The following is a 21,067-nucleotide window of genomic DNA, read 5'->3' as shown; positions in this document are numbered from 1 at the left end:
AAAGAAAGCAAGATAAAAGGAACCTGGAGTCCTGATTACTATGGGGCTCCACAGATGCAAACCCTCATAGACCACCTTCTAACTTCCTTAAACCAAACAGAGCAGACTCCCATTTAGTTTAAGCTTGCTATATGCTGTTAGGCAAAATATTTACATATGTCTTGGAAATCTCCAAATGTAGCATAAATACAGTTATATATAATACCATTATACATAAACAATTCTATGTAGTACAATTCAAATGGGCAGATTAAAACAACAAAATACTTTTCAAAGGACAAAGGCTGAATTGAATAGCAAATGAAGGATGCAGAAAATGCTTACAAGATTTCTGGGATAAGTAGATTCAGAGGGTGAAAGGTTAAAAAGTTGTGATGCAGAAGATTTCCTCTTTGGCATTAAGCAGTTCTAAAGGATGTGAGGAGACAGGCACTGCTAACAAGAAGTGCAGAGAAGAAGACCAGGAAAACATGCACTGCTCAAAAGAAAATGTGGAGGCCCAGGCAGCTGCCTTCTCCCACTAATCTGCCTGGGAAGGGATGCATTACTCAGGTGTGAATTAGGGATGGCACAGAGGTGGCAGACATATAAGCGGTCTGTTCCAAACCAGTCAGTAGCAGAAATAAAATTCTATCTGTCTTGATACCAGTAGGCATCTTGACTCCATTTGAACTCTGAAAAGAACCAAGGAAGTGAGAGCTCCTTACTCTAACAATTATCAGACAACTATCAAAGAATGAAATGAATAGTAAAGGGATAAGTGGAATACCACCTAGGTTATGGCCATCCAATTACCACACAAAGACAAAGCACTAAGGGATAACAAGGCAGGCTGACAAGATAACTTAGACTCAGTATTGAACTTCACAGTAACTTGCAGCACTTTGTGAAATCCCCTACAAATGACTACAGCAAACACAGAAGAAAGCATACCTGTGCTGTGTATTGGAAAATGTCAGCGATAATTTTCATGGATGGTTCTGGGGGAAAAATGTAAGTGTTTCTGACCATAAACTCCTTTAGGATGTCATTCTGAATTGTGCCTGTGAGCTTCTCTTTCGGCACGCCTTGCTCTTCCCCGGTTACTATAAACGTTGCCAGGACTGGGATAACTGCTCCATTCATGGTCATGGAAACGGACATTTTTTCTAATGGAATGCCATCAAAGAGGATTTTGGTGTCTTCTACAGTGTCAATAGCAACTCCGGCCATTCCAACATCTCCGCGAACTCGAGGGTTGTCGGAATCATAACCACGATGTGTTGCCAGGTCAAAGGCAACGGACAATCCCTGCTGACCAGCTAAGAACATAAGGAAAAAAAGAAGCCATGGGTATGTTAGAGTCTCAGTGAAGACACTGGAAGCAGATGTACCTCATGTCCGTGTTCATGTGAAACAAATGCTTGGCTTCCTAAGAGTCAGCTCATTCCAGGATGCTAAGCCACACAAACTGAGCTGCTAGATCTATAAGAAATAACAAGAGCAAGAATATCACTCATCTCACACCTGCACAAGGATCTGTGGATTAATCTCATGCATCAAACAAATTTTGTGGCTGTCTTTATTCTTCTCATTGAGATGTTTTCAAAATTCATGAAAACATCTAGCTGATCACATATACTTAATGCAATTTAGCAAATATAAACTTTTCTACCTTTTTTATTTTTTACCATGTTCACAGCTTTAAGCCACAGCCATTCAAATATTATTGAAATAGAATTTTAGATTTTGCCGGGTGGTGGTGGCGCATGCCTTTCATCCCAGCATGGGATGGGGGTGGGGGGGCAAGAGGCAGGTGGATCTCTGGGAGTTTGAGCTCAGCCTGGTCTACAAGAGCTAGTTCCAGGATGGCTTCAAAGCTACAGAGAAACCCTGTCTTGAAAAAACAAAAAACAGAATTTTAGATTTTATTCTCATAACCTCCTAAAAATGTTAATGGAACTAGGAATGAAATCCAAGGCCTTCAGTACAAGAGGCAAGCGTACTACCAAGCTAAATATCCAGTCCCTAGGAAAAACTGCCAAATAACTAAACACATTAAATATAAATCTAATCCCTCCCTAAGCAACATAAACCTAGAAAATCAAAAGCTGAACATTCGAACAGTAAGACTTCGTCATACAGTAGAAAGGAAATCATAGACATAAGTGTCTAATGAAGGACAGATTCACTATAGATATGGTTATCACCTTATTTCCTACTTATTTCCTTATTTCATCTAAGCTGTCCCACCAATTCTTACCTCAACGAAATCAACTAAAAGCTTTCCAAGGATAAACCCCATCTCTCTTTCCTGTGTGCATATTCATCTTATTTCTTTCCTACATTGTAGGTAAAATTGTGCTTTATCTCCACGAATTCTACATCTTTTACTTTTGCCTCATATCTTTTTGGCCACAGAAGTTGAAAGGCATCCATTTGCTTCACAGTAAATTTATGCATAAAATGAATATTATATTCCCAGATATTAATGTCTCTTATGTCATCATACCCATCACCTCTCACACTGAAATCTTACCCTTAATATTGTCCTTATAGAATTTATTGCTTTCTTCCACAGTACTAAAGCCTGCATACTGACGGATGGTCCAGGGCCTATAGGTATACATGGTGGGATAGGGTCCACGTGTGAAGGGTTTCACTCCTGGAAGCTCTTCAGGTAAGTCCGCAGTATCTGCCCTGGAATATAAGGGCTTTATAGAGATCCCTTCTGGGGTATGCCATATGAGGTCCTCTGGGTTTTTGCCTTTCAGCTGCTTTTTGGCCAGTCCAGCCCATTCTGGGTGAAGGGGTTGCTGCTGATGTAGAAGTCGGTTCCATCTGGAGGCAGACGTATCTTTTAGCTGCTTCAGGTAATGGGGTGATAACAAAAAAAGCTGATTCTTAGCTCTCAACATGGTGAAGCATGGATACTCCCCCAGAGATGAGGACAGACCTAGAAAAAGTTAGAAAAACAATAGACATACATTTAGAACTGTGAAGAAAATTGGGAGTTTTCAGTGGCTAGGGAAAAAGGAGGACTCATGTAATATTGGTCCTGTTTCATCTTTCTTTCCTTTTCTGCTTTGCATCTGATATTATGTAACATTTACTCTTGTTCTTCATAATCATTATTGTTCTAGATACAGTCTTCTTACCCCACAGCCTCTTAGCTGGTCTTCCTGGCCAGTCTTAGCCCCCTCCAATTCATTCAACACTGATAGAAAGCAAATATGACTACATCTTACTCCCCACAAAAAATTTTCAAAGGTTATATCATATGGTAAATGTAAAGTAGTATTTCAATTAATTTTCATTCAAAACCCATTTGCAATTTTTTTTTTTTAGTTTATGATAGACATTACATTGTTGTGTAGAGAAAAATACAGTAAACAGAATGAGCAGGCCTCAAAGGCATCCATGACCTGGTCTCCACATAGTATCATAGTTCTGTCTGTCATTTATACATTTTATGTACTAGAAATAATAGAAGAGTCATAGCTCACTGCATATGCCAAGTATTTACCCACAGAGAAAAGCAGCGAACTGCCTCAATTACTTGACACTTAAGTGTTACATGATCTCAACATATAGAGCCCGGTTTTTTAAAGAAAATCAGATGCAAATTTCTTTAAAACAGTTGTCTCACCAGGTGCTTTATACTAGGCAAAAATGATTTTAAAATTATAGGTTTCAGGTTAGAGAGTTGGCTCAATGGTTAAGAGCATTTCTTACTGTTGCAAAGAATCCCTGTGTTTGATTTCCAGCCCACATATAGAGGTTCACCACCTCCTCAGGCACCAAGCATGAATGGGTGCACAGAAGTACATGGAGGCAAAACACTCATATACATAAAATAATACAAATAGAAAAATATTCTTTTAGAAATTCTATTTTTCACATTTACTTCTGACCTATTGAGTTAGTAAAACAATGAAGACGGCCAAATAGTTATTTGGGTCACAAAACAAGACACATAAAGCCACTGATGAAAATATTAGATGTTTTAACTACTTTATGAAGTAAATTTCCAACACATAAAGGTCTCAAAAATGTTACCCCCTAAAGCTGAGTAATATCCATCCTGGGATAACTTCTACAATGAAAGATAGAACATGTTCTCTGCAGTTTTATTTGCACTAGAAAAACAGAAATATTACAAGCTAAAATTAGAATATGCATTAATACATAGACAAAGGAAAGAATTTAATGGAGCTATTAAAATAAGTTTAGAAAATAGAAAAAGGTAATATTTCTCATCAGAATTTACAGAAGTGTTCATGTATAACAGTCCACGAGTGTTATGATCTGGACACAAATTACTGTGTTACGTTTGTGGAAATTAGTACTCCAGTTACCATTGTGTGTGCGTTCTCTAAGTATTTTGACACCAGTTTAAAAGTTAAAATTATGTTGAGTATAGTGTATGAAAGGAAACATGCTCAAGTAAGTATTAGGTGAAAGAATCAAGACACATCCCCGTAAATGCAATACACTCAACTAGTTTTTTAAAGTTAGCAGAACAGAATAAGAACATAAATACAAAAAAAAGATAGGAATTTTTTTTAAAGTTTTGTCATTTTTTTAACCTATTAAATACAGGAGAGCTTTGTTATTCATTTTTATTTCAAGCCACTTGGATTTCAGAAAGTCTAAGAAGTGAGTGATGAGAATACTGAGCTTACATCTGCACTACTGCTGCAGGGATCAGAACACTAAAAAGGACTCAGACACTGCCTGAAAGAACACTGAAGACAGGAAGCAGACTCCTGTAAAACAAAATTTTAATGAATCTTTCTTCAAACCGGAGAAATGATAAAACAGAGTCCCAATCTAGGAGAGATTTTCTGAAAAGCCAAAGGCCAAATTAGTAAAAATTGAAAACAGCACTTCCGGTGGTGGCGCACAGCACACCTTTAATCCCAGCACTCGGGAGGCAGAGGCAGGCGGATCTCTGGGAGTTCGAGATCAGCCTGGTCTACAAGAGCTAGTTCCAGGACAGGCTCCAAAACCACAGAGAAACCCTGTCTCGAAAAACCAAAAAACAAAAAAAAAACAGCACTTCACAATAACAGTACTAGACACTCATAGTGCCTTTAATCCATGCAGTGGGGAGGCAGGTGATCTCAGTGAGTTCAAGGCCAGCCTGATCCAGGCCAATCAGATCTACATAGTGAAACCCTGTCTCTAATACATACATACATACATACATACATACATACATGCATGCTGCATGCACACACACACATAACTGTTGGTGACATACATACATACATACATACATGCTGCATGCACACACACACATAACTGTTGGTGACATACATACATACATACATACATGCTGCATGCACACACACACATAACTGTTGGTGACATACATACATACATACATACATGCTGCATGCACACACACACATTGCTGTTGGTGACAATAGGATTTCTAAATATTCCTTGAAAAGCCATAAAAAGATTTCAAACATTCAAAGAAGCAATGTGCGTTAATGACAACTAGAATGTGTTAAAGTAAAATAATAAAGGCCATCCTCACAAATATGTATATATATATACATATATATATATATATACACACATACATACATATATACCCCAGATAAAAGTAATTTAGAAAAAGCCAGGGATCCTTTCATTCCATTGCTCTCGAACAGGCAGACCTGTAAGTTCAAGGCCAGCCTGGTCTACAGCATGGAGTTCCAGAGCAACCCAAACTATATGGTTAAAACCCTGACTCCAAAAACCAAATTTTAAAAAAAAATCAGAAACAAAACAAAAATAACTCTCAAGTACGAGTGTAACTGTTTAGATGTGGCACCACATTAACACTTGATAAAAGCTAGCCACTCCCGCTGTTCGATTTACAAAGATGGTGTATACACAGATCCTGAAAGTTATTAGAATAAAGGAACTAACAGCCTAAAGCAGCGGTTCTCAACCTGTAGGTCGCGACCCCTCCGGCAAACCTCTATATCCCAAAATACTCACATTACGATTTATAAAAGTAGCAAATTACAGATATGAAGCAGCAACAACTTATGGTTGGAGGGTCACCACAACATGAGAAACTACACTAAAGGGTCTCAGCATTAGGAAGGTTGAGAATCACTGACCTAAAGAAAACCATTAAACACAAAACTACGTTGGAAGAAAATCAACAAGTGGTTTAAAATTGCACGCATGTGTTGTGCTCTGAATGGCAAAACTGAGAAGTTAGAAATGTTTAGTTTTGTATCGAATTACACCTGCCTTTCTTTTTTTCATTTCTTCCTCCTATCGTTTGTTTGTTTGTTTATTGTGCCACCACGTCTAGCAGAAACAACCTACAAACAACCAGAGCCTCAGGTCAGCGAGGCCTCGAGGCTCCTCTACCCGCAAGTGACCTCTGCCTGGCGCGTGCGTGGGAAGCCAGGGAACAGAGCGACGAGGCCACCGCGCTGTAGAAACGCACTCTGCAGCCGTGACCTCCGAATTTCAATGTCCTGGCCGAAAATGAGAAGTCAGCCGAAGACACCTAAACTTCAGGGAGAAAGCCGGTGGCTTCTGCCCCAGCAGGACGGTAAAGAGGGAAGGAAAGGTCAGAGAGACGAGGCGGAAAGAAGACTGCAGTGAGGGGGACAGACTTGCAAGCCTGCGGGGCTCCGCGGCGTATAGGCTTACTCACAGGCCACAACGTAGGAGGCGACCGGGCAGAGCCCCAATCCCACAGCCGAGCCCCGAGCCCCGCGGGTTACCAGCGCCTGCAGCTGGAGCTCAGAGCCTCCCAATCAGGGGGCGTAGCTGACCCCACCCTCCCACCAGCCAATTCGGTCCCTCCGTCGCGGGCGCGCTTCTGATGACGTAACAGACCGCACGGGAGCCAGGCCTTGTTGACGGACACTTCCGGTTCTCGGGTCTTTGTGTTTGTTTTGGTTTGGTTTTTTTTTTCTCTTCCGGTTCTTTGGGCGCGGAAAGACTGAGCCGCGCTTTCCGAGACCTGGAATGAACTGCATTGAGTGGAGAAAGCGTTTAAGAGACCGATGGATGCAGAAGGGCGTGAATTTTGAGGCTCCCGCGTTTGTGGTAAACTCTGTCGTTTGTTTGCTTTTTGCTTTTTGTTTTCTTTGAAGGGCAATGTCTAAGGTCCACATAGGTCTCTGCCCCCTGGGGCAGCGGCTTGAGTTCCTGGATTCTCCCGGGAGGCGGGAAAACACTCTTCCTCCCTCCCTCTTCCCCAGGACCTCCCGCTCCTCCTTCCTGAAGCCCTGTACCCAGTCCAGGAGCGCCCGGCTGTCTCGCCAGAGTTCCTTCTGGTTTGTGGCTCGCAGACAAAGGTCTACATTGAGATAAACAGGTTTTAAACTAGTTTTCAGCAAACCGGCAAGGAAACCAGCAAACAGAAAAGTAGGATGTCTCGCTGCCGTTCTCCTCTCCTCGCCTGAACATTCAAATCTGAACCGACTGGCTCCGGAGGTGGAGCTGCACTCTCCTGAGCTGTCACGCCAATCAAGGGTCCTGAACCTCAGAGACCCCCCCTTACCCCCTTTACTACTATAAAAACCCAATTCTAATTGAGCTCGGGGCTGTCCCGTTATCCAATACGTTGGACATGCCGAGAGACAGAGTTTGCAAACTTAATTAAAATAAAGGCTCTTTGCTTTTACATATGGGACTCTGTCTCCTCTGTTGGCTTTTGTGGGGACCCCACGGATTTGGACAGAACAGTTTCATACATGGTAATTGTTTTCATATCTGTGTCTGCCAAGCCAATATTAAGCTATGATTTCCTATGGATCTGGGAACTGAAGTTGTCCCAATGGGGACAGTAATGACCCTTGTTTATATTCTTACCATGCCTGCCCCGTAGACTGATCTAGGACTTTGGTGTATTCTGTACTGCCATTTCAGCATTTCAGGTACTTGATATTGGTACTTTCTTATCACTGGGAAGTTTTAGTTAATTTACTGAATTTGGGGCTAGTAAGTTCATTGGAATTTAGAACCTGGACTACCATTTGTAGCTTGTTCTTACCCGTCATTCCATTGGCTGTCAACCTGGGGCCTTTTGACTAGAGGGATGTTTAACAGTGACCCAGAAGCAATTTTGGTTGTCACTGTTTGGGAGTGGAACCATTCTAGTGCCTGTGAATAGACATGAGAACGCCGCTAACCATCTTAGGGTGTTCAAGCCAGCCTTTCACAACAACAAAAGTGTCCCAGTGTTAATGAGGCCGCGGTTGAGAAGCTTTGCCACTGTCATCTGTTACCTCAAGTAGAGACCATGAAGACACCACTGGCAATGCACCAATTTTGTTTTGTCTTGCTTTCAGGTTTCTAGTCAGTCAATACTGAAAATTTTGTTGACTACACTTTAAAATAAATTATTAGTCAACCTCATAAACCATCCAACACCAGCAATGAAAGCTACGATAAACTATGTGTTAGTGTAGGGACGTGAAAATACCTTATACTTTCTTTACAATTAGCTGGGATCAAAAACTGTTCTGCAAAGCTATCCAATTTTAAGTATTAGCTATTAGAAAAAAAAGAAATTCAAAAGATAGGGGGACTTGATCGGGGGAGGGGGAGGGAAATGGGAGGCAGTGGTGGGGAGGAGGCAGAAATCTTTAATAAATAAATAAATAAGTAAATAAATAGATAAATAAAAAGATATGGCCAGATATTTTATGATTGAATTTGACATACATGAAATTCTGTTAAATTTCTATGGAAATTTTACTCTCAATTTCTGTATTTAATATAGTTTTTCAAAACAGTTTGTAAATCACATCTGGAGTAGTATTGAGTTGAATGCTAGTGAGTATGTACTATCCAGAGAAAATGATTGACAAAACCCTACTGTGTCAGATGATGAGAATTGAAAAGGCCCCACAGACTTCTGTAGAGAAATGAAGAAGAGGGATTAGAAAGGATTGGGACGATGATGGCTCACTGAGTGAGCAGAGATAAGCCAGAAAAGAGTTCACTTAGAATGTACAATATGTGCATGAGAGGCAGAAATAGTGTGTTAAACAATCAAATCTAGCTACAGAGGGAAATGTAATGTCAGAGTATCAGGAAAGGAGGGTTAGAAGCAGGGTAGGGTTAGATACCTAGGGACTGTAAATGTCAAGGTAAAGAGTATAGATGTTAAACATTAAGTGAATATTTAATCACATATTTTGTTCCAAAGTTTAGGATTGTGAATGACTTAGTAGGTCTGACTTGTATATTTTTTTTATATAATTGGAGATATATTGGCTCAGGCACGTGCACCGTATGCCAAGGTGGTTCTGGGGCCTCAGATAAGGCTTTTAGCAAGGGTTTCAATTCCTCTTCATGTTGGCCTTCCCATCTCTTGCAGACTGCATTTCAAGAGCAGATGTTTCTGAGCACAAGGAAGTTGAAGCTGCCAGTCTTTTCCTGTTTATACCTCAACAGATGTAACAGAGTGGCATTAGCCCTGCCTCCCTTTAGCAGTAATCAGAAGGACTTCCTAGCATCTCAGTCTAAAGATCTCAGTGCCTAGCTTCCCTCTCGTGCAGATGCTCTTATTTAGTGAACATGAACTGCTTGTGTGCCAGTTCTTCTGGAAGAGGTCCACATGTAAAGCTTACTTAATGTGGATTGGTGTTTTAGTAGAAGTCTAGCTGAGGGAATCAGGTATTTTAGAACTGAAATTCTTGAATTTAAAAATGGAGATAGTATTGTATATAGGAGCTATATAAATTCAAAAGCATCTTTAAAATATTTTTTCTGAAACCATGGAAATAGTAGCCATTTTAAGGAGTGAAATTAAATTAATATTTTACTAATGGGAGCCAAAAGTTTTTGTTCATTTGATTTTGAGACAGGGATTCATTTCTCTTGTTAAAGACCAGCCTCAAACCCACTCTGTAAGTGAAGATAGCCATAAGCTCACTGTCTTCCTGCCCTCCCTCCTGAGGGCTGAGATTACAGAGAGGCACACGGAGCTAGATTCCTCCAGTGCTGAGGATTTTATGCATTTTAGGCAAGCCTTCAGCCAGCTGACTGCATCTACAGCACCAAAGTGATTTTTTAAAAACATGTTTAAATGTTTTAAGAAAAGATATTTTCCCAAAATTCTGAAGACATAATTAGAACAATTACATTTAATCTTTTCAACAAAACATGGTATAAGACTCATCTTTCTCTATTTTTTTTTCACCTTTGCAGACTATGTATCATTGTAATTGTGTTGTTTAGATCAAAATGCCTGGTAAAACAAATGCTCCTAAGAGAAACTCTCAACAGTTAAAGAGAACTTCAAAACAAAGAGCTGATGAGGATGGGGATTTGCCAGAGAATGAGGTAATAAAATGTCAAATCTATCATTTAGATCCTTTGATTAGAAATATTATCTATCCCTTTAAAAAGGCCAAAAGTCTTTAGTGCGTTCTTTGTTCATAATGTTTACCTTATCTATAGAAGCAGCTGTATAGTTTTTCCTCTATCTACTCTGGAAAATTCAATACAACTCTTAAGTATACATGGAAATGTGTTCAAAACCATCATTATATCTTATGATTAATTGCTTTTATGTCTCTAGGTTGGAATCACAGCAAAAAGAAACAGAAGTCATGCAGGGCGTCTGTCCTCTAAAGGTATTGCTCTTGTATGTCTTGTTTAAAGTGTCTTCTACTGAGTTTCATGAAAATACTTTCAACACCATGATTATGAGTTCATCAGTAATGACAGGTGGTCACAGCAGCCACATTCACAGTACTTAATTCTTCTAGCAAATATAAGGAAGTTGTTTTGTCTCATTGATAGGCACTAGAAAACAGTCCTTGTCCCCCACTCCGAATTATTCATCTCTGAGATAAGACAATTCTACTTCTTTCTCTCAATATATGCGCTTGAGACTCTACCAGGACTATACCGATAGTTTATAATCTATCTAGTTTATATTTAAACTAGCTTCAGCTTTTCAAAATAAATTTGTTTGAAGTATTCATGTTTTCTTAAACATCATTTCTTTATAAGAAGATTCCTTGCCTCTCCATGTAGTGTTCTGATTTTATATTTCCTGAGGTGTCTTGCCTTTTTCTTTTGTAATCTCTGCCCTCCTATAATTTTCATAATTATATCCCCTTTTTCCTTACCTATTCTTTGTGAAGCCGGTATTGTATCTCGTTGTTTATGCCATGTAAGTAGAATAGTGCACTGTTTAATTGTTCTGGCAAAAGCTTTTGAGGTTTATCTGTCACGCTGATGAGAACTAGAAGGTGAATCATTACTCCGCACTCTGAATTACTCATGTCTGATATAAAGGTGTAATAGTCAGTGTCTGTTTGTAGCTTGTTCGTTCGGTCATTTCTAGTGTGTGTTAGAAACAGTTTTCTGGTGGGTTTTTTTTTTTTTTTTGAAAGTTTTAAAATTTCAAGTCATTTTTCAGAAACAAATTTTAATAATAATAACTGTTTATTTAAAAGTGTTTGTATTTCAGTGTTACTTGATACTATATCAGGTATTATCACAGTGGGCAAATTCATCTTAAATAACTGAGGTGTTGTAGCTGCAAGAAGATGTGAATTAAAGAGTAGAGTGTTTAGTTTCATAATGCCATTAATGTTCTTTACACTAACATCATTGTTAAGTAAAACTGCAAACCTCTATTTTGATTAGACTCTCTTGTATTACCAGTAACAGAACAAGCAAAGTGTACTCACCTAAAACGGATAAAAATAGCCTCCAACAAGAGAAGCACCTGGCAGCCTGTTCCAAAGAACACTGGAGATTATTTGCAGAGTGTGATGGAGTCAGTCATTCTGTGAGTTTCACATTTTTCCTTTGCAACTCTTACTCTTACATAGTTATTTACTATTTACATTTTTCTAAATATTCCTACATACTTTACTTACCTTGTTCATGGAGGTGACAGAATGCTTAATGTCAACATTAAGAGTGAAAAAGATACTCTTAAGCAGCAGAAAGCGTATTTAGGCTCACAGTTTCAGAAGATTTGATCCATAGTCCTTAGCTCCATTGCTTCTGAGCCCTTGGGAGACTGAACATCATGGCAATGGAAACATGACTTAGAGGAAGCAGGAAACAAGACAGGCACCAGGAACCAGGTGGCACTTAAAACACACCCCAGTTTCCTGCATATCCACCCTCCAGCCAGTCACTGCTCCTTAAAATTTCCACAGATGAAGAACGTACACTCAGAGCACGTGCCAGTGGCAGGCATATCAAATTTAAACCATGACAATATTAGCCTTTAACAAAAAGGGTTTGCTTAATTGTAGAAACCTGGAACCTCTCAGTGAAGGAAAAATCAAGTCTATGTGGATTGATTTGCAGTATATAAGATTTTTAACTTGTTCTATCAATATTGAGTCTTCATAAGTTGCATTCACAATAACACTTTCTCTGAAAACTACTATGTTATATGAAATACAAAGATAGATATAAATATAAATACAAATATAAATTCCACAGTAGAATTTAACTACATCAGATAAGTTGAGTGTATAAATTATTATAATACAATATGATTCAAAGAAAATGTCATTGTTCTGCTTAAAGTGTTTTGTGGGTAACAGAAGAGAAATGCTATCAAATTATGTGTGTGTGTGTGTGTGTGTGTGTGTGTGTGTGTGTGTGTAGATGTCAAAATAAAACCCACTACTTTGTATTATATTATATTTGTGTTACACCAGTAATAATAAAAACAGATATGTAATAGTAAAAATCTTAGTATCATGAATTTCAGTTAAATGTAAATTATTTAAAAATGTATCTACTATAAAAGAGAAGGTGAGTGGTTCTACCTAGATAGTAAGGTTGAACATTTGAGACATTTTTGAAATACAGATTGAATTATGTTTCAGAGTAATATGTAGTCAATCTCTTTTTTCCTCCAGAGAAATTTTAAGCAAGAACATTAAAGGAAAAGAACAAATTCAGTATCATCTCAACTGCTTGAAGAAAAGGTAATATACAATTGAAAATGATTAAATTATAATTATTTTTAAAATATGATTTGCTCTTGTGTTCTAAAATGATTTCACTGGAATGTGCTTTTTCATTACCCTTTAAAGCTTTATTTGTGTTTGTGTGTGTGTGTGTGCACGAGAGAACATGTGCTGTGGCATGCTATTGCAGGTCAAATACAGCTTTGAAGACTTGGTTCTCTCCTTCCACGTTGTGTTCCTACCTGTATCCTACCTTGGATCCTCAGGTACTTGCTAAAGCCCTTTACCTGCTGAGCCATTTTAACAGCCTTTGTACAATATTTTTAAAACTTTTTTTGCATGAGTCAGTGTGAATGATGGTGAATTTTCCACTAGGGATATCAGTTTGGAACCAAAAGTGGTTCAGATTTCGGAACATTTTGGGTTTTAGCTTTGGGAGAGTGTTCAACTTACAGAGAATTTTTACAAAACTCATATTGTTATAGTGGTAGAAGCAACTACAATGTCCTTAATTTCTTTCTCATAAAACTCAAGAATCAGGTCTGAGAACATTATTTTGTCACACAGATCACTAAAGACTCTATTAGAATATAGAGTAGAATTCATTTCATTGTGTTCTATAGCAAAGCCTGTAGAAACCATCTTATCTCCTTAAACTATAAAACTCAGTTATCTTCGAAAATATTTAGACTAACCTGTATTGGTTGCATTCTTTAAAAACGAGAAGTGGGGTTTGGGATCAGACTTAAAACTTCTAGAGTTATTTCTCTTATTCAACAATCCATACTAAACTGGCAGACTCAGGCTATAGTAGTCTAGAAAGCATATTTAAACAGTAGTAAGAAATCCTGATTTTAAAATATATTTTAAATGTGTGAAATAAAATATGTTCTAGTAAAGAAGCCTTAGCATTCCATGACTTGCAATAATCATTAATGTATTGAAGTTAGGTGTGATTTGTTTTGGGTAAAAATGCAGCTAGCCTTTGTGAAAAAGAGAAAAAAAAACAGAATATTGTAACCCTTGTAAGTGTGGGAGTAGGAAAAAAATGAAACTGCTTTAAAACAAAAAAAGGAGATCATGTTCCCAAAAATCAACGTGTTCATACTGTTTTTAAGATTACTACAACAGTGTGGAACCCTGAAAGTCCCTGCCAGAACGCTGAACTATTTAACTGATGTGTCAAATCTGCTGAAAATTGAAAAGGCACAAGAAAGAACTAATGAAGAGGACATGGCTTTACTGCAGGTATGACATTCAAAAAGGCTTCAGTAATTATAGAGGGGCAAAAGGGGACGAGGGTAAATTTAAGTCATCGTAGTATTGGTCTCAGAATAAATCCAAATTTTGAATTGAGGATTTTTTTGTTGTTGTTGGTTTTTGCTTGTTTGTTGTAAAGAAAAAAAAAACTTTCACTTGAACTTTAGGCCTCTAAAATTGATGTATTTGTGATCAAATAACAGCCCTATTGTAAATATTTTTGAAAAAGCCTTTCATATATATTGATCGTTCTTTGTCCCCCTACAGTTTCCCCAGATTCCCCCAACCTCCCTACCTATCCAACTTTATGTTCTTTCTCTCTTTCTCTTTAAAACAAACAAAACCACACATATACAAAGGGGGGAAAAAAAAACCACAGTAATGAAAATCAAAATAAATAAGTAAAAGACCAAAAAGTCTATAAAAATACTATTTAGTTTATTTTATGTTGGCCAAATAATTCTAGTCTTGGGCAGCCCCATTTTTTTAGTTTTCTGTTTTAGCTGAGTTCTAGATATTTTTAATTGCCAGGTCTTGAAACTTCTGTTCCATACAGTTCCAGATTATTACCAGGCCTATAGCTCATGGATATCGAAGACTTGCTGTCCAAAGACACCACGGCTACATCTCTTATTCTCACACTCTGAAGAGTCTAACCTTTTATCTTCATTTTACTTATCTGAGAGAAATATTGCTTTTTCTAACTTTACTGTAAACAAACTGCTTAAAATTGAATCAGAGCATAGTCCTCAACTTTTAGCCTTTAATTAGTTGATTTTTGAACAAGTAAGAAAAGCAGTGTTAAAGAGCTCACTAGTTATAGAAACCAAAACAGATTGTAGCATACCACCCTGAGTAGTTTGTAGATGGTACTGTTTGAATAGCTTCCGAAAGCTCGAGGTAGTAATAGTAGTTAGTACAAGAAGGATATTGTGAAGAGCATCTAGTAACTCACACTAATTCATTCCAACTTTTCCTGAGTAGGAAGAATCATGTTGTGCAATGGATTCACATATATTGTAAATTAATGAGATATATTTATGTAGTGGCCCTACTTAATTCATAAATCCATACTACAATTTCCATCCCAAAGTTACTGCTTCTGAGCATCTTTTAGTACTGGCAACACCTCTACCATTTAATAAACAGTGACATGACATTAATATAGGGGTTTTGTAAATATTTTAAAGCATGATAATTGTTCACTATTTGTATCAAATAAGAGTGTTCAGAAGCAAGCAATAAATGATAGTGTGACCTAATGGGAAAGTATTTTTAGTTTCCAGTGAAAACTCAATAGCAATGGCAGAAGTACAGATATAGTCTGTGGTTTCCTCGGCGCTCACTCAGAGGAGGTACCACATCTGCGCGGGATGGAGTGTGTTGCTGCACAGCATAAATATGATAGGAATACCCAAGAGGATGACAAAATTATGGGATGAAATAAACTTTAAATCTTACAGTGATTTCCATTTCTCCTGTGTTGCTGGAGGCTGAACCCAGCGCCTGAAACACTCTGCTACTGAGTTACATGGCTAGGCTTTTTATTATATTTTGAGACACATTCTTGCTAATTTCCCTGAGCTGACCATAAAATTATGTTTCTGCCTCGTGAATGTTTAAATAAATTACAGATATATGCCACCATTCCTAGTGTCATAATGAAAATCTTCATTATTATATGTAACTCTTCATTTAGTGAGTGATGTGGATGTGTGTGTGTGGATGTGTGTTGTGTAAGTGTAACCTTGGCTGACCTGTTACTCAGCTTGTCTCAAAATTAATTAGTTAATGGAATTAAATAATTCCGAAATGAGGCACCTTGAATTTTTTGGGTGATTCTTTTTGGTTTGTTTGTTTGTTTGTTTGTTTGTTTGTTTTTCAAGACAAGGCTTCTCTGTAGATTTGGAACCTGTTCTGGAACTAGCTCTTGTAGACCAGGCTGGCCTTGAACTCAAAAAGATCATCTTGCCTCTGCCTCTGGAGTACTGGGATTAAAGGCGTGCACCACCACCTCCTGGCTTCCTGGGTGGTTCTTATATCCAACAATAAGTGTACTTACAAGAAGCAAGAGAAGATACAGAAACAGAGAAGGCCATGTCAAGACACAGGTAGGAAGTGGCATGGTACAGTCAACAACCTAAGTAGGCAAGGAAGAAGTCTCCTCTATAATTTTGGGGTTTTTGAGACAAGATTTTATTGATCTGAAGCTGTCCTCCAACTCCTGCTCTTCCTGCTCAACCTTTCCGTGTTGTGGTTAGGAGCATGTGCCACCATGCCCTGCTTTTCCATATAATCTTTTTTTTGTTCAGCAGTTGGGGATGAGGAAACAGGCATGTAGCAGAGCACAGAGAGACCACCCACAAAGCAAGGAGTTTCGGGAAGCTGAAAATCCAGTCTCTTCACTAGGACTGGGTTTTTAAAGTCTCCAAAGAGTCTTTTTCCCTAACTTAGTGGTTGATCGGTTTGAAGACAGAAAGTATAGCCAATGTATCTACAAGGAGCCACCTGAGGGTTGGGGTGGGGGTGGGGGGACAACGCCTTTCTTTTAAGCAGCCTGACTTTTATCTCAGATTGGGAGGGTGAGGAAGAAGCCAGCTATCTTGGAAGTTTGCTGCCTTTGTTACCTTGCCATGGCCCCTCTCACTGTCTGTCTTCCTACCAAGAAATCTGTACAACTCCTAATCCTTCATTTTCCCCCTTTTAGAGGTCACCTAACTACTGTAGGTAGTTTGGGGGATGGGGTGCCCATCACTCTAGCTCCTTTGAGCTGTCACAGTGGGTAATAGGGGCAGAGAAACAGAGTGCTGCAGAGGGATATTGATCTAAGGACCACGATAAAACTTAATGAATTGCAAAGATTCAGAACTTGAGATATCCATCTGGTGACTATTTGCGGGAGGTTGCAATCCTCCGAACAAATTCTAAGGTGAAAGTTCAAAAATTTTACCATCTAGGAGTCTTGGTAGGGTTTGTTTTCTCTGTCAGTAAAAAAATTAAAAGGCAGGAAATAGTGGGGTGTGGTGATGCACATCAGGAGGCGGAAGCAGGAAGATCTATGAAGTTGAGGGCGCCTGGTCTACAGAGTGAATTCCAGGATAGCCAGGGCTATACAGATAAACCCTGTACTGAAAAAATAATAAACAAACAAACAAGTAAATAATAAAAGGCTGGAAAAATCTTTAGCTCAATAAGTAACAAAGGAGAAATCTCTAGCACAGCAAATCAGCAGCTGGAGAAAGGTTTTATTGGGGGCAAAGAAACATACACAGAGCAGGGGAAAGGAAGCATACATAGATGAAAAGACCTGCAAAGCAGAGAGGAAACTTGGGAAGCCAAAAATACGCACCCTCACGCCAGATAATTTAAAGGGATCATAGCCAAACCATCACCTTTGTTTGGGCTATTGCCCTTTAGAACTGATCTATTGTAAACTGATACATATGGTTTGCTTTACAGTTGTCTTAATCCACACATTCTAAAATCAGAAGTCAGTTCATAGCAGCGTGATGCTGGGGAGCTGGTTAACTTCACCATGGAATGTAGTTCATACAATTCAAGCCCTGAAGCATTCGTAAAACAAATGACCTCCTTCCTTCTACTTAGGATTAGATAAAAAAAAATTACTTAGAGAAAAAAATAGACCAATCTATTTACCATAATTTATCATATGATTGGTCATTTATCATATTACCAATAAGGAGCCTTAGTCAAACAAAGTGTAAAGTAGTTCCTGTGTATAAGGAAATAAAATAGGAATAATATAGTCAACATTGTGGAATTTAGAATTTTAACTAATGTGGTAATACAGATCTTACATATTTGTTACATTGTTTAGAGTTGTGCATTGAAATATTTACAGATGAAGTGGGATGATGTCTAGGATATACTTTAAAATAGTGCAGCTCTAATAACCCAGTAACTGGTTTATACTGTACTTGGTCTGCAATCAGCATATTCTTATTATTTCTATATTTCATTCATTTTGCATATTTTGTCTTTTTCTACAAATTAACATGTTTCTTTTATTGAGAAAATGCTCATAAAAGGTTTTTATTAATGTCTAATCTCAATGCCTAGCGTTTTATACTTCTGGCATATTTAAACAGGCATTCCTAACTAGATAAATATTCCTAACTAAAATAAAAAATATTTTCATTTTTTTCTGGCACTTGTGATGGAGGAATGTCATTGGCTAATAAAGGAACTGCCTTGGCCCATTTTATTGGTTAGAACATAGGTAGGTGGAGTAAACAGAACAGAATGCTGGGAGGAAGAGGAAGTGAGCTCAGACTCCACAGCTCTCCTCTCGGGAGCAGACGCCTCAGAGAGACGCCATGCTCCCAGCTCCCAGGCAGACGCAAGCGATGAAGCTCTGACCCAGGATGGACATAGGCTAGAATCTTCCCAGTAAGCGCACCTAGGGGCGCTACACAGATGATTAGAAATGGGCTAAATTAATATGTGAGAATTAGCCTAGAAGAGGCTAGATAGAAATGGGCCAAGCAGTGATTAAATAAATACAGTTTGTGGGTTGTTATTTCGGGCATAAGCTAGCCAGGCAGCCGGGGTGCTGGGGACGCAGCCCCGCTGCTCCAATTACTACACACTTAAAAGTATATGCTACTTAAATGCTGTTGCTTGTATCATTATTCCTTGGGCTCTGCAAGACCCATACAAAGCTCTGGTACTAGCTAGCTGCTGAGTTAAGTTTAGAAGAAGCAGTGATGGGCAGTTATATCTTTATCCCATGAAAGTACGTTTTTCTTGTAATTCATGTTATAGTGGCCAAGCAGCATTCCAGGAGCTCTGTTTTGAAAGGTAAGCAAAAGTAAAGTTAAAATTGTCATCTAGAGCATGTTAAAATGTAAGCTATTATATGGACACACTCTCTCCTAGGGTTTCATTTGGAAGACATTTACTTTAAAATACTAACTTATCTTTTTGCCTCAGAACGAAATAGACAAAATAGTAGCGACCACAGAGTCCATGACTGAGAATATTCAGAGCCTAAAGAACAAAATTCAAATTCTGACAAATGACATAGAGGAAGAGGAACAGAAGGTGAAACAGGTGATGGTTAAAAACTGTATTGGTAGTATTTTATAACTATATTTTTTAATGCTAAAATGTTACCAAGATAACGTGAGTTTTGTAAGGTGAGATAATCCCTACCTTTCTGTTTCTATTTAGGAATTCCACGTGGATACTAATAAGGCACTGTCTCTTCCAGAACTTTCTCAGAAAAGTCTTAAAGCACCCATACTTCAAGTAAGTACGCTTTACCATACTCTTGCCAGGCTGTGTTACACACACACACACCCTTATATAAAACCATATCCCATTTCTTTAAGCAAACTAATCCTTTTATAAATTTTTTGACAAATTACTTTTCTTACTTGGCATATAATTTGAACATGTTTTCTGTCAGCTCATGTAGACTGTTCTTATCAGTATTTATTAAATGTTCCATTACACCAATATACCATTGTAAAGTACTAATAGAAATGATTAGCTTTATATTATACTTCTTTATATACTCTTATGTATTTGTAGAGTTTTAATTATAGATATGTAACTCTAACTTTTGACTTTTAACAGTGATATACAGCACTTTATGAGATAGCACTGGAGTATTTATCATTAATCTATATGCTGGTAGTTTGTCTTTTCTTCCAGAGAGCTTATTGATATTGTCAAGTAAATGCTCATTTGATTATCTGTAATGGCCCAGCTTAGCAGGAATGGGAGAAGGAAAGACAGTCATCGGCTGATAATTAGTGAAGTTGGGCTGTGGGTACTTAAGGTTATTATATGTGTCTCCAAATAACAGAAATACGATATATTTTCATCATAAAGTGCTATAATTAACTGTACTGTCTTACCCACAGGAAGAAATTTTGGCACTAATTCCGAACCAGAATGCTCTTCTAAAGGATTTGGTTGTCCTTCATAATTCAGCCTCAGTGGCGAACATGTCAGCGTTCATTCAAGAAGCCTATAAGAAACTTGATCACTCTTAAAAGAGTTTGTTTTTGTTTTTGTTTTTATGCATTGTTCCATATTAACTTATTGTTTTTGAATTGTAAAACTTTCCTTTTTAAGACAGAGCCTCACTCTGTCTGTAGCCTTGGCTAGTCCAGTATCACCCACGCTGGCCTTGAACTCACAGCAATCCTGCCTCAGCACCTGAGTGCTGGGATTACTTGTGTGAGCTTCACAACTGGCCTGACGTTGTACAACTTAACTGTAATAATACTACAAAACTGATGTTTCTGCAGAACAATTCCCCTCTGATATCCACTATAAAAATAGCCTTTGTGGGCCTATCATTAGTATCTATTGTTCTTAAAACAGTTTATAGTAGTTGCTAAATCTAAGAAATCCATGTATACTATATCTATAGTTACTTGCTAAGACCATGTACTAAGAATGATTTTTAAAATTCAATAAAAAGACAATGTTGTAACAGTTCATGATTTCTGGATGGAACTTATTTATTGGGAGTAGCTTTGTGGATAAGAAGGGCTTATGTGTAGCACTTAATCAGTAAAGATGTGAGTGTGTCTTTCCCTTTAGCTAATAACCTACATTTTTTTTGTTTGGTCATGTGGAACTAGAAGAATCTCACATGCTTCTTTAAATCCCTGGTCTTTGTGGAATTATTGCTGTTTTTTCCAATTTTTTTTTTATTTTTATTTTGAAGGTAATAACATTTTGGTCCTTTGGTTGGTGAATGCTTAGATGTTGGATATTTTCTGCTGTCATCAAAGTATACTCTAAGAAGATTGTTTAAAAGGAACCTAAGTATACCTATTCCCTTAAAAATGAAAAACAACAAAGAACAAAAACCCAGCCAGAAAACAGTTTTGGGGTAAGCCAGCATAGGAGAACTG

General features: G+C 38.0%; 2 protein-coding genes across 5 annotated transcripts in view; one reads left to right on the top strand and one right to left on the bottom strand.

Moving 5' to 3' along the window:
- Positions 1 to 6,735, bottom strand: part of Mmut (methylmalonyl-CoA mutase) — a 32,587-nt gene extending 25,852 nt beyond the window's left edge. For both annotated transcript variants that reach the window (XR_012911355.1, XM_075980652.1), the window contains exons 1-3: positions 6,656 to 6,735; positions 2,519 to 2,935; positions 934 to 1,301 (exon numbers count right to left, since the gene is read on the bottom strand). Coding sequence is in view for 1 of the 2 variants with exons in the window: in XM_075980652.1 (XP_075836767.1) it covers positions 934 to 1,301; positions 2,519 to 2,897 (747 nt within the window). In the remaining variant the exon portion in view is untranslated. The remainder of the gene's footprint in view (positions 1 to 933; positions 1,302 to 2,518; positions 2,936 to 6,655) is intronic.
- A 34-nt stretch (positions 6,736 to 6,769) lies between these two features.
- Cenpq (centromere protein Q) lies at positions 6,770 to 20,645 on the top strand. Of its 3 annotated transcripts, XM_075980654.1 has the most exons (10): positions 6,770 to 7,053; positions 7,209 to 7,482; positions 10,133 to 10,302; positions 10,541 to 10,595; positions 11,638 to 11,764; positions 12,861 to 12,929; positions 14,030 to 14,159; positions 19,125 to 19,244; positions 19,365 to 19,442; positions 20,063 to 20,645. In XM_075980654.1, exons 3-10 carry the CDS (start codon positions 10,204 to 10,206, stop codon positions 20,192 to 20,194), a joined length of 810 nt encoding a protein of 269 aa, XP_075836769.1. In that variant the 5' UTR covers positions 6,770 to 7,053; positions 7,209 to 7,482; positions 10,133 to 10,203; the 3' UTR covers positions 20,195 to 20,645. The 3 variants fall into 3 exon arrangements, with proteins under 3 accessions (XP_075836769.1, XP_075836768.1, XP_075836770.1); XM_075980653.1 differs by lacking the exon at positions 7,209 to 7,482 and having other exon boundaries at positions 6,823 to 7,053; positions 10,168 to 10,302; XM_075980655.1 differs by lacking the exons at positions 7,209 to 7,482; positions 19,125 to 19,244 and having other exon boundaries at positions 6,823 to 7,053; positions 10,168 to 10,302.
- The last annotated feature ends 422 nt before the right edge of the window (positions 20,646 to 21,067 follow it).

Source organism: Microtus pennsylvanicus, chromosome 7, assembly GCF_037038515.1.
Source record: "Microtus pennsylvanicus isolate mMicPen1 chromosome 7, mMicPen1.hap1, whole genome shotgun sequence".
NCBI classification, from domain to species: Eukaryota; Metazoa; Chordata; class Mammalia; order Rodentia; family Cricetidae; genus Microtus; species Microtus pennsylvanicus.
This window is presented reverse-complemented; position numbering and strand designations above follow the sequence as displayed.

Excerpts from the sequence above, each read along its gene's own strand:
- Cenpq (XM_075980654.1), top strand. The coding sequence starts at position 10,204 with ATGCCTGGTAAAACAAATGCTCCTAAGAGAAACTCTCAACAGTTAAAG. Across the intron at positions 10,596-11,637 it reads AGGGCGTCTGTCCTCTAAAG|TAACAGAACAAGCAAAGTGT; the intron begins GTATTGCTCTTG and ends TTGTATTACCAG. Across the intron at positions 14,160-19,124 it reads AGGACATGGCTTTACTGCAG|AACGAAATAGACAAAATAGT; the intron begins GTATGACATTCA and ends TTTTTGCCTCAG.